General features: G+C 39.8%; 1 protein-coding gene across 5 annotated transcripts in view; it reads right to left on the reverse strand.

Moving 5' to 3' along the window:
- Positions 1-19,743, reverse strand: part of mvb12ba (multivesicular body subunit 12Ba) — an 80,933-nt gene that overhangs the window by 34,261 nt on the left and 26,929 nt on the right. For all 5 annotated transcript variants that reach the window (XM_062988417.1, XM_062988415.1, XM_062988413.1 and 2 more), the window contains exons 3-5: positions 6,138-6,245; positions 4,207-4,303; positions 3,157-3,286 (exon numbers count right to left, since the gene is read on the reverse strand). In XM_062988417.1, coding sequence (XP_062844487.1) covers positions 3,157-3,286; positions 4,207-4,303; positions 6,138-6,245 — 335 coding nt within the window. The remainder of the gene's footprint in view (positions 1-3,156; positions 3,287-4,206; positions 4,304-6,137; positions 6,246-19,743) is intronic.

Below are 19,743 nucleotides of genomic sequence, written 5' to 3' on the forward strand. Positions count from 1 at the left end.
GTGAGACAGGTATACTATATGAACAAAAGTACTGGGACACCCTTCTGATTTCTGAGTGTGTTTCAGCCACAACAACTAAAATCTGTAATAAATCAATTATATAATAGAAATGAAATGCTTCCAACTTTGCAGAAACAGATTAGAGAAGGCCCTTTGTTTGTCATGTCATGTTCTAGCATGACTGTACCCTTATGTACAAAGCAAGGTATGTAAAGACATGAAGAGCTTGGTTTAAATAAACTCCAGTGGTCTGCTCAAGGCACACCAAACAGCTTTGAAATTAACTGAAACATCAATTAAAGCTTTCTTGACCAGCATCAGTGACCAGCCATACAAATGCTCTTTTGACTGAATGGGCACAAATTCCCACAGACATACTTTAAAGTCTTGTGAGAAGCCTTCTCAGAAGAGTGGCTGCTGTTATAGCTAAACTCTATATAATATCATTTGTTTTTGAAATCGGTTGCCCAACATATGTTCATTGTCAGGTGTCCAAATACTTTTGACCATACAGTGTTTTTTCACCTTACAATAAACCAATGGATACCATTTTTGTCCAGTCTCTTTCTAATGGTGGAATCATAATTACTGACTTTACAAGGTGAAGTCACGTTATCAAGTTTCCTAGATTTTTATCAGAGTTCTTTTGTGACTTCCTGAGGAAATATGGTAGGCGAGCTCCTTGGAAGTTTTAACACACCACCAAGTCTAGTATTTGATAGAGCTAGGCAGTATGACAGTACATTCAGTATACCGTCTTTGATTCCTCATACATTATGGGTTTTTCATATACCGCCATAATGTAACATAGTTAATTTTAACAGCTGTAAGCTTTAAAAGGCTGTTCGCCACTAAAAGCGCTATGGGGCGCTGTGCAGATTAAGTACAGGTAGTGTTGGCTGATAACGTTAGCATGACAGTGTTAACAGATGAGAGAGGTTTCTCCAATATGGTGAAAAAAATAAACAAAAACAGATGGAGGATGAACAGGGGAAAACCAAATATGCACCGGAAGAACCTGCCAAAGAAATGAGGAGTGTCCGCAGTTTAGAACAGACTAAAACACTATATACTGTACGGTTTGTCGAGCCACAGCTGCTGTAAACAATGACATTATGAGCGCAGTAACAATTCACATATGCAAGGACACAATTCCGCCATTGACAGTTGAGGATTGTTTGTTTGTTTGGGTTTATTGCCATATTAGCAACACACTGGCTATTTTATGGCATAGACAGATATTAGAACTGTAAAACATTATATGCTCAGATCAGTTGTTTAATATCAAGCCTTTCTAAAAAGTTAAGAATTTTAACTGGAGAAATCTTCTCAAACAATGCTTTTATGTTCTCAGCCCTATAAAAATTGTCTCTGATGGCTGAAATTGTAGAACATTCTAATAAAATATGTTTGGTTGTTAGGGGTGTAGCACAGGTTGGTGCCTGCTCGCCAACCAGGAGGTGTCGGTGGGTAAGGGCAGTATGACCAATTCGGCACCTGGTTATAATTGTCTGGTCGTGCCTATTTAGGAAACCTCGATTGTGTTTAATATTGATGTTGGGAGTTATTTCATACAGTTTGTTTTGGGTATTGGTGGACCAGTCTTCTTGCCATTTTATTCTGCAGTAGTTTTTGATTTTTGGGTAAGCATCAGTTTTTGGGATGTATCTCCAAGCAATCTATTTGTTTCTTGCTTCCTTTGCCAAGCTGTCTGATTTTCATTTCCTTGTATACCACAATGACTGGGAATTCAGCAGCAGACAATGGAAACTCCTTGGCTGTTAAGTTCTTTGTACAGTTTAAGCAGTTCTTGTATTATTGGGTGATCTGTTCTCATGGACTCAAGAGCTTGCACGCAGGATTTAGAGTCAGAGCAAATCACATAGCGTTTATGGGCACTAATAGATATATGTCTAATGGCCAAGAGGAGTGCATGAGCCTCTGCCGTGAAAATTGAGACATGATGAGGTAAACGAATACTATACCAGTGGCCGTTGGTAAAAAAAACATGGCACCCACATGGGTTTCTGTTTTTGATCCGTCCGTACAAATGAAACTGTGTTTTGGGAAACTGAGTCTGATCGTGTTGTATAAAGACAGGTAGTCAAGTGGTGAAGTGATGACATAGTCTGTTTCGAGGACTTTGCTACATTAAGTATTACGTTCGGTTTCCTCAGAGTCCAGGGGGCAGGCAGAGGGGGCTTGGTGGGGCCCTCCAGGATATTTAAAGTTGTCAGTATGCAGGCCCAGGGGTCTAATAAGCTGGGGTCTGGCATCGTAGAGATGAGCAAGTGAGTCACCCAAGATGGCTTGATACATGGGATTATTTTTGTTATCCTGAATTCTGAGGGCTGTTTGTAAACTATTCTGAAGTCTTCTGATTTGTAGAGGGGGTTCATTTGCTTCAACATATAGGCTATTGACAGAGGTCATTCTGAAAGCCCTCAGGACGAGTCTGAGGCCTTGGTGGTAGACCGCATTTAGTGGTTTTAGGTATGAGGATCTGGCAGCTCCATAAACTGTACAACCATAATCAAAACAGGGGCGGATGAGAGCAATGAAGAGGTGTCTCAAAAGTCTTAAATTCGCACCCCATTTGGTATTGGCTAGAACTTTTATGATGTTCAGGGAGTTCAGGCGCTTATTTTTAAGGATCTGGATGTGGGTCTTGAAGGTAAGCTTGGAGTCTAGCCACAGCCCTAAAAAGCGGACTGACTTATCCACTTTAATAGGTTAATCTAAGAACAGACGAGGCTCTAGGTGTAGTGACCTCATAGCGCAGAAATGACAACAAACTGTTTTTGACTAAGACAACTTAAACCCATTTTCGAAAGTCCATTTCTGAATTTTACTTATGGATAATTGAAGCGTTCGTTCTATATGAGCCATATATCGACCTCCACTGCTAATGCAGAGGTCATCCACATACTGGCAGGGTAATTGTACAATACTTAAATATTAAATAAACAATAACAATTTTATTTATTGCAATTGTTTTACGCTACTGATTCCATCATATATTGTGTCATTTTGTGGGGCTAAGCAAAGCTTATAGTACTCAAAACTTCATTATATACATGGTGAAAAAAAAAAAAAAAAAAAAAAAAACTCTTACACCATTATGTTGGGATATTTCATATATTTATGATTACTGACCCAATGAAAGTATACTGCGGTGGGGCTTGTTTGGAGCGCCCCAAGATGCGGATGTCACAAATAGCAGCCTCAGTGGAGTCCCTTGGAATAAACTTAATACACAGTCTCCTTTTTCTGAATGCAGGCTCCTCTGCAGAGGACAAGATAAGAGATCAGTGATAGCATGGAATAAAATGGAAGAACGCAGTAGAAAGAAACCATGCTTTAGAATCAATGGCTATGTTTACATGCAAATATCCAATCTGATCAAATTCATCAATTTAAAGACTGAGGTGTTTATATGTACACTCTACTCAGCAATCAGATCAAAATCTGTACAAGTAATTCTATCTAAAATGGTGCACACGTAGAGTACCACTTAAAGTACATGAGTTCACATGAGTTCAGCAAGAGTAACTCTGTTTTCAGACCAGCAGCAACTTTTCGCCTCCAAATCTGTGCAGTCAACTTAACAAAAAAGTTGCATTAGTTCTTTGCAATTGCTGCTATTTGCAGAAGTTTGACACAAGTGACAATGCGTTTTTCCATCTTTTTTTATTTTTTTATAAAGCTGAGCTCTTTTTAGTGTTCTGACTCTTAGCTTTGTAATAAACTGATTTTAGAAACTTCCATCTGTTTTTAGTTTGCTCTATGGTTTGGTGTGAACCCACTGTCCTTCATTTGCTAAAATATTTGTCTGCACAACTCGTTATTGCATGCTTTATGGCCGTTTATCCTGCAAACTACTTTTAAGGTTTGCAGCATTAACTTTGGCTAACAATGGCAGACTTTTTTTAAGAAGTTTCTAATAATTATGTAATAATTTCACACTGCTAAAATAATGTATGTACAAATGTAGTGCATGTGTCTTTATTTGATTAGACATTATAGCAACAATATTGTATTTATTAATGTGCTACACAAAGTGGCTAAAACAGTACAAAGTAAAACTGTGCTTTATAGAGTTTGCAAGTTTACTATTTCTGTTATAAGGTCTGTGAAGTAACTAGTGTCACAATTAGAAAAATAGGCAGAGCTATATAATGAGTAAATAAAAATAAAGGAGTTTACGTGTATCCACTGTTTCCTGGATTGGAATAAATCCCACAGGCAGAGTATCTTTAATGTCAATCAGCTTCATGTCCACAAGCACGTTTCCTAAATGACTCTGTGGGGAAAATTGCACAAAATATGCAGCATGAGCAAAACAGGGCAACAGTCAATGTCCTACTAATTTGCTTATTTTTAAATATGAGGGCACTTACATGCACACACACACAATAATGGTTTCCCTACACTTCTTTTAGAAAATGCACTTTTGCAGTTACAAATGCCTTGGTATTCACATGTTTATTTGGAACAAAATAATCAATCAAAATAACAATCATTTTCTGATATCATTGGAATAGCCTGCAATTAGTTTAAATGGAGGAGATTTGTGTCTGTACATATAACACATTGAGATAAAAAAAAAAAAAAGAGCCAAGAGATGTCAGAGGATGAGAGAGCCAAAATTGTACAAAATATCAATAAGAATATAAGAATATCAATTGAAATAAGGCATCTCAGTAGGCAGCATATAGGGCATCTAAGAATAAAGACAGCTTCTTCTCGGGAGTGCACGTGGGATGACATAAAATGCTGTTTATCTACACACACACTAAATTTTAAGATAGACCAACTGTATCAGGTTGCAGCAGAGAAGAACTGTGTTCCAAATGTTACCTTGTATTTCAAATAGTGTGCTAAATTAAAGTTTGACCAGTAGCGAGGCTACTTTGTAGAGCACATTATAGGACGATATGTGCAGACTTAGACACAGCTCTCCAGCTTGCTGGTTAAACCAAGATCCTCTTTACCACAAAACCCACAACAGTCATGGCTGCTAGAGGAGAGGAGGAACCTGAAAAGCCTACTACATCGTTTAAATCACATAGGAGTATTTTCCTGTACCATATACTGATAGCAGGGAAAGGATGGTGGACAAAACCATTAAATTATGTAGGCACTGTGCAACATACATACCAAATGAACACGGCAATATGTCGAGCATGGCCACACAATTAAAGCAGCATCACTAGTTTGTCAAGGACAGATTCGGTAGCCAAGACAAAACAACAACTAGACTGAAAAACAAATATTTATATATTTATATTTTGTTGATTTTAAATAACATTATTCAACTGGTATGTTGTTTTCATGGACAAAAGTTCCATGGTTTGAATAAACATTTTATAAGTATTAATAAATAGGAAGCAAAGTTAAATTTCTCTTACTTTTCATATGCAATCAGTGACATAAAAACAAAACATTCATACAGTTTTTAAGAAAAACTTCCTAGACCATAGTGAGCATGTTCTGAGCAGCCAATAAGATGTGTGAAGCAGGAATGAATAAATATTAGATGCAGAACATAGATGTTTAGTCTGACAAAGGATCTTATGCATTGGGTGTTCTTGTACTTTAAAGTTCCATTGTATAACATGTCAGAGGACAGATGCTAAAAACAGTTAAAAAAAAACTATGAGCAAATAATCAAAAAACTTTAAAATGTTTTAAGATGCACAACTGCAAGGAATTTAGAATTTTTTGTACAATAACATTATTTAAGTATTCAGAAACCAGAGAAATATCTGTGCGTAATGGGCAATTATCCTTTTAAATTCATAAATTATTACAGATTGTTATAAAAAATTTTTTAACAAGGTCTGAATTTAAAGCATGGTTATTTTTACTTAGGTTAGTAAGTCACTGAAAAAAATAACTGTGGAAAAAAAACTGACCAGAGGTAAAGTTTATTTTCGAAAGGTCACACAGAAACAAAAAAATTGGATGCTCATGAACATTTCAAAGTAGATGGCAGTGCTTAAATAAAGTTTCCAAAGTAGAGTTTGGATTTAGTGAAAGATATTTTGGACTAAAATGTTTTACAGACCAAGAACAATACTACTTGCTGATATAAAATACCCAATCTGTAATCCAAACACAAGTGGATGACTTACATTTTCCTTGGAGAAGACCCTAGTGAAGCAAAGGTAGCGTGTAACCTTAGATTTAAACAATCCGTCCTTCCACAAGTCAGCATCCATTCCATCTGTTGTCTGTGCTACCTATGGTAAAAAGAGACAGAACTGTGAGTGACAATATGGGCACCAATGGTCAAGGTAAAGGACAAAACATGTTTTATTTTTTAATGCATTTAAGCATATAAAAATATTAGCATGTCAGCACTTCGCAGAGTGGGGCCCTTTGTGAGTCTGTGATATGGAGTTAAGGGGGTTGCCATTTTTTCAGAAACCAGGATAAATGTTTCAATAAGCCAATAAAAACATGATATATAGTGCTAGGCAGTACACACATCACTTGTGAATGCTGGAAAATTATGCTATTGTTAAGTGTAGGGTGTTTGTATCCATTTCAAAACACTGTATGCCAGCAGATTCTTGTCCCAAAGCTTCAGGTAACTGTTTAGCTACCTGCTTGTAACAATTTCCAGTAAATTATGGCATCATGGCCATTGACCATTTTAGTGTTCCTAATCACTCGGGTAAACTTTAACACAAAATATGAACAGGAGTGGCCTTCCTGTTAAATTTTACTCTAAAAATTATAGAGGTGCCAATAATTGTGGCACACATAGATTTGAAAGAATATTTTGTATAATAAAAATGTAGCTTTCCTTTAATCATTGTACTTTTAATAAAAGTGAACTATTTGTTAACATTTTAAATAACTAAAAAAAAAAACAATAGGCAAAACAGATTTTTTACAGCCCATTTTGTTGACAAAAAAATGTATTCATGTTTACAATATTTTTGTCTATAATCTGTTTAAATATCTGTTTTTTTAAACTGATCATGAATAAATGTTTATTTTGATAAACATTGTTTTGAACATTATCCACTAAAATGAGACTGAACCAGCCACTAACCCAATGACTATGTTACACAACATTGTGAAATAAAAACAATTAAAATAACCAACAGACTTAACTCTATCTAGGTTTGAAAATAATCCAATATTTCAAACTTGCAAAAGAAACAAGTAGGCTTGGGTGAAAAAAAAAAAAAAAAAAATTCCCCCAGTCAAGGTCCTTGGTGGTGACAAAACCACAATGTACTGAAGATGACCAAAGAATTGAACCTACATACTGATGAATGCAGTTTAAATGTTTTTATATTGTTTAAAATTCCAACTTAATGACCAAGACTGATGTAGGGTATAACCTAAAAGTCATTTTGGCTTTGCTGATTATAGTGTTTTGTAGATAAACAATGCATATATATTTCAAAAAGAAAAATAAATCAATAATTAATAATACTTTTTTCAATTCAAATATTTTTTAGATCCACTGGACACCATTCAATATATAAACATATCTAAAAATATCAGTGACTTATTGAAAAGTTGTTTGGTGACTTTTAGTTTCTAATTAATAATAATTAAAAACTGTACTTTTGAACAGAAAATTAGTAGTAATAATTCAAATGAAACATTTTAATTGATGTGACATAAGCTCTTATTGGCTCCTAAATAGAAATCTGGAATATATATATATACAGTGTATCACAAAAGTGAGTACACCCCTCACATTTCTGCAGATATTTAAGTATATCTTTTCATGGGACAACACTGACAAAATGACACTTTGACACAATGAAAAGTAGTCTGTGTGCAGCTTATATAACAGTGTAAATTTATTCTTCCCTCAAAATAACTCAATATACAGCCATTAATGTCTAAACCACCGGCAACAAAAGTGAGTACACCCCTAAGAGACTACACCCCTAAATGTCCAAATTGAGCACTGCTTGTCATTTTCCCTCCAAAATGTCATGTGACTCGTTAGTGTTACTAGGTCTCAGGTGTGCATAGGGAGCAGGTGTGTTCAATTTAGTAGTACAGCTCTCACACTCTCTCATACTGGTCACTGAAAGTTCCAACATGGCACCTCATGGCAAAGAACTCTCTGAGGATCTTAAAAGATGAATTGTTGTGCTACATGAAGATGGCCAAGGCTACAAGAAGATTGCCAACACCCTGAAACTGAGCTGCAGCACAGTGGCCAAGATCATCCAGCGTTTTAAAAGAGCAGGGTCCACTCAGAACAGACCTCGCGTCGGTCGTCCAAAGAAGCTGAGTGCACGTGCTCAGCGTCACATCCAACTGCTGTCTTTGAAAGATAGGCGCAGGAGTGCTGTCAGCATTGCTGCAGAGATTGAAAAGGTGGGGGGTCAGCCTGTCAGTGCTCAGACCATACGCCGCACACTACATCAAATTGGTCTGCATGGCTGTCACCCCAGAAGGAAGCCTCTTCTGAAGTCTCTACACAAGAAAGCCCGCAAACAGTTTGCTGAAGACATGTCAACAAAGGACATGGATTACTGGAACCATGTCCTATGGTCTGATGAGACCAAGATTAATTTGTTTGGTTCAGATGGTCTCAAGCATGTGTGGCGGCAATCAGGTGAGGAGTACAAAGATAAGTGCGTCATGCCTACAGTCAAGCATGGTGGTGGGAATGCCATGGTCTGGGGCTGCATGAGTGCAGCAGGTGTTGGGGAGTTACATTTCATTGAGGGACACATGAACTCCAATATGTACTGTGAAATACTGAAGCAGAGCATGATCCCCTCCCTCCGGAAACTGGGTCGCAGGGCAGTGTTCCAGCATGATAATGACCCCAAACACACCTCTAAGACGACCACTGCTTTATTGAAGAGGCTGAGGGTAAAGGTGATGGACTGGCCAAGCATGTCTCCAGACCTAAACCCAATGGAACATCTTTGGGGCATCCTCAAGCGGAAGGTGGAGGAGCGCAAAGTCTCGAATATCCGCCAGCTCCGTGATGTCGTCATGGAGGAGTGGAAAAGCATTCCAGTGGCAACCTGTGAAGCTCTGGTAAACTCCATGCCCAGGAGAGTTAAGGCAGTTCTGGGAAATAATGGTGGCCACACAAAATATTGACACTTCAGGAACTTTCACTTAGGGGTGTACTCACTTTTGTTGCCGGTGGTTTAGACATTAATGGCTGTATATTGAGTTATTTTGAGGGAAGAATAAATTTACACTGTTATATAAGCTGCACACAGACTACTTTTCATTGTGTCAAAGTGTCATTTTGTCAGTGTTGTCCCATGAAAAGATATACTTAAATATCTGCAGAAATGTGAAGGGTGTACTCACTTTTGTGATACACTGTATATATATATATATACAGTGTATCACAAAAGTGAGTACACCCCTCACATTTCTGCAGATATTTAAGTATATCTTTTCATGGGACAACACTGACAAAATGACACTTTGACACAATGAAAAGTAGTCTGTGTGCAGCTTATATAACAGTGTAAATTTATTCTTCCCTCAAAATAACTCAATATACAGCCATTAATGTCTAAACCACCGGCAACAAAAGTGAGTACACCCCTAAGAGACTACACCCCTAAATGTCCAAATTAAACACTGCTTGTCATTTTCCCTCCAAAATATCATGTGATTTGTTAGTGTTACTAGGTCTCAGGTGTGCATAGGGAGCAGGTGTGTTCAATTTAGTAGTACAGCTCTCACACTCTCTCATACTGGTCACTGAAAGTTCCAACATGGCACCTCATGGCAAAGAACTCTCTGAGGATCTTAAAAGACGAATTGTTGCCCTACATGAAGATGGCCAAGGCTCCAAGAAGATTGCCAACACCCTGAAACTGAGCTGCAGCACAGTGGCCAAGATCATCCAGCATTTTAAAAGAGCAGGGTCCACTCAGAACAGACCTCGCGTTGGTCGTCCAAAGAAACTGAGTGCACGTGCTCAGCGTCACATCCAACTGCTGTCTTTGAAAGATAGGCGCAGGAGTGCTGTCAGCATTGCTGCAGAGATTGAAAAGGTGGGGGGTCAGCCTGTCAGTGCTCAGACCATACGCCGCACACTACATCAAATTGGTCTGCATGGCTGTCACCCCAGAAGGAAGCCTCTTCTGAAGTCTCTACACAAGAAAGCCCGCAAACAGTTTGCTGAAGACATGTCAACAAAGGACATGGATTACTGGAACCATGTCCTATGGTCTGATGAGACCAAGATTAATTTGTTTGGTTCAGATGGTCTCAAGCATGTGTGGCGGCAATCAGGTGAGGAGTACAAAGATAAGTGTGTCATGCCTACAGTCAAGCATGGTGGTGGGAATGCCATGGTCTGGGGCTGCATGAGTGCAGCAGGTGTTGGGGAGTTACATTTCATTGAGGGACACATTAACTCCAATATGTACTGTGAAATACTGAAGCAGAGCATGATCCCCTCCCTCCGGAAACTGGGTCGCAGGGCAGTGTTCCAGCATGATAATGACCCCAAACACACCTCTAAGACGACCACTGCTTTATTGAAGAGGCTAAGGGTAAAGGTGATGGACTGGCCAAGCATGTCTCCAGACCTAAACCCAATAGAACATCTTTGGGGCATCCTCAAGCGGAAGGTGGAGGAGCGCAAAGTCTCGAATATCCGCCAGCTCCGTGATGTCGTCATGGAGGAGTGGAAAAGCATTCCAGTGGCAACCTGTGAAGCTCTGGTAAACTCCATGCCCAGGAGAGTTAAGGCAGTTCTGGGAAATAATGGTGGCCACACAAAATATTGACACTTCAGGAACTAAGGGGTGTACTCACTTTTGTTGCCGGTGGTTTAGACATTAATACTGATATTGAGACTGTATATTGAGTTATTTTGAGGGAAGAATAAATTTACACTGTTATATAAGCTGCACACAGACTACTTTTCATTGAGTCAAAGTGTCATTTTGTCAGTGTTGTCCCATGAAAAGATATACTTAAATATCTGCAGAAATGTGAGGGGTGTACTCACTTTCGTGATACACTGTATATATACAGTATATATACAGTATATATACGTATATATATATATATACAGTGTATCACAGAAGTGAGTACACCCCTCACATTTCTGCAGATATTTAAGTATATCTTTTCATGGGACAACACTGACAAAATGACACTTTGACACAATGAAAAGTAGTCTGTGTGCAGCTTATATAACAGTGTAAATTTATTCTTCCCTCAAAATAACTCAATATACAGCCATTAATGTCTAAACCACCGGCAACAAAAGTGAGTACACCCCTAAGAGACTACACCCCTAAATGTCCAAATTGAGCACTGCTTGTCATTTTCCCTCCAAAATATCATGTGATTTGTTAGTGTTACTAGGTCTCAGGTGTGCATAGGGAGCAGGTGTGTTCAATTTAGTAGTACAGCTCTCACACTCTCTCATACTGGTCACTGAAAGTTCCAACATGGCACCTCATGGCAAAGAACTCTCTAAGCATCTTAAAAGACGAATTGTTGCGCTACATGAAGATGGCCAAGGCTACAAGAAGATTGCCAACACCCTGAAACTGAGCTGCAGCACAAGTGGCCAAAATCATCCAGCGTTTTAAAAGAGCAGGGTCCACTCAGAACAGACCTCGCGTTGGTCGTCCAAAGAAGCTGAGTGCACATGCTCAGCGTCACATCCAACTGCTGTCTTTGAAAGATAGGCGCAGGAGTGCTGTCAGCATTGCTGCAGAGATTGAAAAGGTGGGGGGTCAGCCTGTCAGTGCTCAGACCATACGCCGCACACTACATCAAATTGGTCTGCATGGCTGTCACCCCAGAAGGAAGCCTCTTCTGAAGTCTCTACACAAGAAAGCCCGCAAACAGTTTGCTGAAGACATGTCAACAAAGGACATGGATTACTGGAACCATGTCCTATGGTCTGATGAGACCAAGATTAATTTGTTTGGTTCAGATGGTCTCAAGCATGTGTGACGGCAATCAGGTGAGGAGTACAAAGATAAGTGTGTCATGCCTACAGTCAAGCATGGTGGTGGGAATGCCATGGTCTGGGGCTGCATGAGTGCAGCAGGTGTTGGGGAGTTACATTTCATTGAGGGACACATGAACTCCAATATGTACTGTGAAATACTGAAGCAGAACATGAACCCCCCCCTCCGGAAACTGGGTCGCAGGGCAGTGTTCCAGCATGATAATGACCCCAAACACACCTCTAAGACGACCACGGCTTTATTGAAGAGGCTGAGGGTAAAGGTGATGGACTGGCCAAGCATGTCTCCAGACCTAAACCCAATAGAACATCTTTGGGGCATCCTCAAGCGGAAGGTGGAGGAGCGCAAAGTCTCAAATATCCGCCAGCTCCGTGATGTCGTCATGGAGGAGTGGAAAAGCATTCCAGTGGCAACCTGTGAAGCTCTGGTAAACTCCATGCCCAGGAGAGTTAAGGCAGTTCTGGCAAATAATGGTGGCCACACAAAATATTGACACTTCACAAACTTTCACTAAGGGATGTACTCACTTTTGTTGCCGGTGGTTTAGACATTAATGGCTGTATATTGAGTTATTTTGAGGGAAGAATAAATTTACACTGTTATATAAGCTGCACACAGACTACTTTTCATTGTGTCAAAGTGTCATTTTGTCAGTGTTGTCCCATGAAAAGATATACTTAAATATCTGCAGAAATGTGAGGGGTGTACTCACTTTTGTGATACACTGTATATATATATATATATATATATATATATATATATATATATATATATATATATATACATATATATATATATATATATATACATATATATATATATATATATATACATATATATATATATATATATATACATATATATATATATATATATATATATATATATATATATACATATATATATATATATATATATATATACAGTGCCTTGCAAAAGTATTCAGCATCCTTGAACTTTTCAACCTTTTGCCACATTTCAGGCTTTAAACATAACGATATGAAATTGTAATTTTTTGTGAAGAATCAACAACAAGTGGGACACAATCGTGAAGTGGAACGAAATTTATTGGATATTTTAAACTTTTTTTAGAAATAAAAAACTGAAAAGTGGGGCGTGCAATATTATTCAGCCCCCTTGCGTTAATACTTTCTAGCGCCACCTTTTGCTGCGATTACAGCTGCAAGTCGCTTGGGGTATGTCTCTATTAGTTTTGCACATCGAGAGACAGACATTTTTGCCCATTCTTCCTTGCAAAACAGTTCGAGCTCAGTGAGGTTGGATGGAGAGCGTTTGTGAACAGCAGTTTTCAGCTCTTTCCACAGATTCTCGATGGGATTCAGGTCTGGACTTTGACTTGGCCATTTTAACACCTGGATAAGTTTATTTGTGAACCATTCCATTGTAGATTTTGCTTTATGTTTTGGATCATTGTCTTGTTGGAAGGTAAATCACCGTCCCAGTCTCAGGTCTTTTGCAGACTGCAACAGGTTTTCTTCCAGAATGGTCCTGTATTTGGCTCCATCCATCTTCTCATCAATTTTAACCATCTTCCCTGTCCCTGCTGAAGAAAAGCAGGCCCAAACCATGATGCTGCCACCACCATGTTTGACAGTGGGGATGGTGTGTTCAGGGTGATGAGCTGTGTTGCTTTTATGCCAAACATAACGTTTTGCGTTGTGGCCAAAAAGTTCGATTTTGGTTTCATCTGACCAGAGCACCTTCTTCCACATGTTTGGTGTGTCTCCCAGGTGACTTTTTATAGATATCTTTGAGAAATGGCTTTCTTCTTGCCACTCTTCCATAAAGGCCAGATTTGTGCAGTGTACGACTGATTGTTGTCCTATGGACAGAGTCTCCCACCTCAGCTGTAGATCTCTGCAGTTCATTCAGAGTGATCATGGGCCTCTTGGCTGCATCTCTGATCAGTCTTCTCCTTGTTTGAGCTGAAAGTTTAGAGGGACGGCCGGGTCTTGGTAGATTTGCAGTGGTCTGATACTCCCTTCATTTCAATATGATCGCTTGCACAGTGCTCCTTGAGATGTTTAAAGCTTGGGAAATCTTTTTGTATCCAAATTCGGCTTTAAACTTCTCCACAACAGTATCTCGGACCTGCCTGGTGTGTTTCTTGGTCTTCATGATGCTCTCTGCGCTTTAAACAGAACTCTGAGACTATCACAGAGCAGGTGCATTTATACGGAGACTTGATTACACACAGGTGGATTCTATTTATCACCATCAGTCATTTAGGTCAACATTGGATCATTCAGAGATCCTCACTGAACTTCTGGAGTGAGTTTGCTGCACTGAAAGTAAAGGGGCTGAATAATATTGCACGCCCCACTTTTCAGGTTTTTATTTCTAAAAAAAGTTTAAAATATCCAATAAATTTCGTTCCACTTCACAATTGTGTCGCACTTGTTATTGATTCTTCACAAAAAATTACAATTTCATATCTTTATGTTTAAAGCCTGAAATGTGGCAAAAGGTTGAAAAGTTCAAGGGGGCTGAATACTTTTGCAAGGCACTGTATATATATATATACAGTATATATATATAAATATATATACATACACACACTACCGCTCAAAAGTTTGGGATCACTGTGAAATTTTCTTGTTTTCAATGAAAACACACATGAGAAAATATAGCAAATAAACAGGACATGCAGACACTGTCTGAGTAAAAAAAATTTATTTTAATGGAAATGATGACTTCAAATTTTGCCTTTATCAACAAAGCCACCTTTTGCAGCAATTACAGCCTGGCAGACCTTAGGCATTCTAGCTGTCAATTTTCGAGGTAATCTGATGTGATTTCACCCCATGCTTCCTGGTGCATCTCCCATGACATGGATTGGCTTGATGCAGTCTTCCTCCATACCATACGGTCCAGCTGCTCCCACAACAGCTCAATAGGGTTCAGATCCGGAGACTGTGCTGGCCACTCCCTTACAGTCAGAATTCTGGCTGACTCCTTATTTCTTAAATATTGCGGACACATTTTGGAGGTGTGTTTGGGGTAATTATCCTGTTGTAGGATGAAATTGGCCCCAATCAAGTGCTGTCCACAGGGTATGGCATGGCATTGCAAAATCTTGTGGTAGCCTTCCTTCTTCAAAATCCCTTCCACTCTATATAAATCTCCTATTTTACAACCTCCAAAGCATACCCAGACCATCACGCTGCCTCCACCATGCTTGACAGATGGCATTAAGCATTGGTCTTTCGCCTCACAAATGTTATTCTGTTTGATCCAAAGACCTCAAACTTGGACTCATCTGTCCACAACACCTTCCTCCAATCTTACAGTGTCCAATGTCTTTTCTTTTTATTGGCCAGTGTAAGGTATGGCTTTTTCTTGGCAATTCTGCCATGAAGTCACCTCTTCACCGTTGATGCTGACACTGGTGTTTGACGGGTTCCATTTAGTGCAGCTGTCAGTTGACAACCTGTGAGGTGTCTGTCTCAAATTGCACAGTAAAATATATTTATTTTCTTGTACAGTTGTGCATCGAGGCCTTCCACTCTTTTTTTCTGTACTTATTAGAGCCAGTTTGTGCTACTCTCTGAAGGGGGTAGTTAACAGCATGGTAAGATATTTTAAGTTTCTTTGCAATATCTCGCATTGAGTAGCCTACCATTCTTAACACAACAGAAGACTGACGGGTCTCTAAAAAAAAATTTTTCTTTCTGGCCATTTTGAGCCTGTAAGCAAGCCAACAACTGCTGATGCTTCAGATACTAAACTAACCTAGAATGTTATGCTCCCTTTTATGCTCCCTTATTAGTATAACGTTTTTCAGCAGTGCAACAAAATTGAAAAAGGGTTTCCTAACAAACAATTAGTCTAATAACATTCTTAACTTGGATTGGCAGCCAAACCAGGAGATTGAGGCAGAGGACTAAGAATGGCAAAACATTTTCATTCTTCAAAAAATATCTGATACATTTAAATTAATTGTGTAATGGACTAGATTGTTTGTGAATTGCATGAAAATGTGTTTTTCTTGGAAAAGAGGGAAATTTGCAAGTGATCACAAACTTTTGAGCGGTAGTGTATATATGTGTATATATGTGTGTATATATATATATATATATATATATATATATATATATATATATATATATATATATATATATATATATATATACAGTGTATCACAAAAGTGAGTACACCCCTCACATTTCTGCAGATATTTAAGTATATCTTTTCATGGGACAACACTGACAAAATGACACTTTGACACAATGAAAAGTAGTCTGTGTGCAGCTTATATAACAGTGTAAATTTATTCTTCCCTCAAAATAACTCAATATACAGCCATTAATGTCTAAACCACCGGCAACAAAAGTGAGTACACCCCTAAGTGAAAGTTCCTGAAGTGTCAATATTTTGTGTGGCCACCATTATTTCCCAGAACTGCCTTAACTCTCCTGGGCATGGAGTTTACCAGAGCTTCACAGGTTGCCACTGAAATGCTTTTCCACTCCTCCATGACGACATCACGGAGCTGGCGGATATTCGAGACTTTGCGCTCCTCCACCTTCCGCTTGAGGATGCCCCAAAGATGTTCTATTGGGTTTAGGTCTGGAGACATGCTTGGCCAGTCCATCACCTTTACCCTCAGCCTCTTCAATAAAGCAGTGGTCGTCTTAGAGGTGTGTTTGGGGTCATTATCATGCTGGAACACTGCCCTGCGACCCAGTTTCCGGAGGGAGGGGATCATGCTCTGCTTCAGTATTTCACAGTACATATTGGAGTTCATGTGTCCCTCAATGAAATGTAACTCCCCAACACCTGCTGCACTCATGCAGCCCCAGACCATGGCATTCCCACCACCATGCTTGACTGTAGGCATGACACACTTATCTTTGTACTCCTCACCTGATTGCCGCCACACATGCTTGAGACCATCTGAACCAAACAAATTAATCTTGGTCTCATCAGACCATAGGACATGGTTCCAGTAATCCATGTCCTTTGTTGACATGTCTTCAGCAAACTGTTTGCGGGCTTTCTTGTGTAGAGACTTCAGGAGAGGCTTCCTTCTGGGGTGACAGCCATGCAGACCAATTTGATGTAGTGTGCAGCGTATGGTCTGAGCACTGACAGGCTGACCCCCCACCTTTTCAATCTCTGCAGCAATGCTGACAGCACTCCTGCGCCTATCTTTCAAAGACAGCAGTTGGATGTGACGCTGAGCACGTGCACTCAGCTTCTTTGGACGACCAACGCAAGGTCTGTTCTGAGTGGACCCTGCTCTTTTAAAACGCTGGATGATCTTGGCCACTGTGCTGCAGCTCAGTTTCAGGGTGTTGGCAATCTTCTTGTAGCCTTGGCCATCTTCATGTAGCGCAACAATTCGTCTTTTAAGATCCTCAGAGAGTTCTTTGCCATGAGGTGCCATGTTGGAACTTTCAGTGACCAGTATGAGAGAGTGTGAGAGCTGTACTACTAAATTTAACACACCTGCTCCCTATGCACACCTGAGACCTAGTAACACTAACAAATCACATGACATTTTGGAGGGAAAATGACAGGCAGTGCTCAATTTGGACATTTAGGGGTGTAGTCTCTTAGGGGTGTACTCACTTTTGTTGCCGGTGGTTTAGACATTAATGGCTGTATATTGAGTTATTTTGAGGGAAGAATAAATTTACACTGTTATATAAGCTGCACACAGACTACTTTTCATTGTGTCAAAGTGTCATTTTGTCAGTGTTGTCCCATGAAAAGATATACTTAAATATCTGCAGAAATGTGAGGGGTGTACTCACTTTTGTGATACACTGTATATATATATATATATATATATATACACACACACATACACACACATACACACATAACATACAAACATACAGTGTATCACAAAAGTGAGTACACCCCTCACATTTCTGCAAATATTTCATTATATCTTTTCATGGGACAACACTATAGGCATGAAACTTGGATATAACTTAGAGTAGTCAGTGTACAGCTTGTATAGCAGTGTAGATTTACTGTCTTCTGAAAATAACTCAACACACAGCCATTAATGTCTAAATAGCTGGCAACATAAGTGAGTACACCCCACAGTGAACATGTCCAAATTGTGCCCAAATGTGTCGTTGTCCCTCCCTGGTGTCATGTGTCAAGGTCCCAGGTGTAAATGGGGAGCAGGGCTGTTAAATTTGGTGTTTTGGGTACAATTCTCTCATACTGGCCACTGGATATTCAACATGGCACCTCATGGCAAAGAACTCTCTGAGGATGTGAGAAATAGAATTGTTAATCTCCACAAAGATGGCCTGGACTATAAGAAGATTGCTAACACCCTGAAACTGAGCTACAGCATGGTGGCCAAGGTCATACAGCGGTTTTCCAGGACAGGTTCCACTCGGAACAGGCTTCGCCAGGGTCGACCAAAGAAGTTGAGTCCACGTGTTCGGCGTCATATCCAGAGGTTGGCTTTAAAAAATAGACACATGAGTGCTGCCAGCATTGCTGCAGAGGTTGAAGACGTGGGAGGTCAGCCTGTCAGTGCTCAGACCATACGCCGCACACTGCATCAACTCGGTCTGCATGGTCGTCATCCCAGAAGGAAGCTGACGCACAAGAAAGCCCGCAAACAGTTTGCTGAAGACAAGCAGTCCAAGAACATGGACTACTGGAATGCCCTGTGGTCTGACGAGACCAAGATAAACTTGTTTGGCTCAGATGGTGTCCAGCATGTGTGGTGGCGCTCTGGTGAGAAGTACCAAGACAACTGTATCTTGCCTACAGTCAAGCATGGTGGTGGTAGCATCATGGTCTTGGGCTGCATGAGTGTTGCTGGCACTGGGGAGCTGCAGTTCATTGAGGGAAACATGAATTCCAACATGTACTGTGACATTCTGAAACAGAGCATGATCCCCTCCCTTCGAAAACTGGGCCTCATGGCAGTTTTCCAAGAGGATAATGACCCCAAACACAACCTCCAAGATGACAACTGCCTTGCTGAGGAAGCTGAAGGTAAAGGTGATGGACTAAACCCAATTGAGCACCTGTGGCACATCCTCAAGTAGAAGGTGGAGGAGTTCAAGGTGTCTAACATCCACCAGCTCCGTGATGTCATCATGGAGGAGTGGAAGAGGATTCCAGTAGCAACCTGTGCAGCTCTGGTGAATTCCATGCCCAGGAGGGTTAAGGCAGTGCTGGATAATAATGGTGGTCACACAAAATATTGACACTTTGGGCACAATTTGGACATGTTCACTGTGGGGTGTACTCACTTATGTTGCCAGCCATTTAGACAATAATGGCTGTGTGTTGAGTTATTTTCAAAAGACAGTAAATCTACACTGCTATACAAGTTGTACACTGACTACTCTAAGTTATATCCAAGTTTTATTTCTATAGTGTTGTCCCATGAAAAGATATAATAAAATATTTGCAGAAATGTGAGGGGTGTACTCACTTTTGTTATACACTGTACATACATACACATACATACACACACACACACACACACACACACACACACACACACACACACACACACACACACACACACACACACATACTGTACATACATACAGGGGTTGGACAATGAAACTGAAACACCTGGTTTTAGACCACAATAATTTATTAGTATGGTGTAGGGCCTCCTTTTGCGGCCAATACAGCATCAATTCGTCTTGGAAATGACATATACAAGTCCTGCACAGTGGTCAGAGGGATTTTAAGCCATTCTTCTTGCAGGATAGTGGCCAGGTCACTACGTGATGCTGGTGGAGGAAAACGTTTCCTGACTCGC

Source organism: Trichomycterus rosablanca, chromosome 26 (assembly GCF_030014385.1).
Source record: "Trichomycterus rosablanca isolate fTriRos1 chromosome 26, fTriRos1.hap1, whole genome shotgun sequence".
Lineage (NCBI taxonomy): Eukaryota > Metazoa > Chordata > Actinopteri > Siluriformes > Trichomycteridae > Trichomycterus > Trichomycterus rosablanca.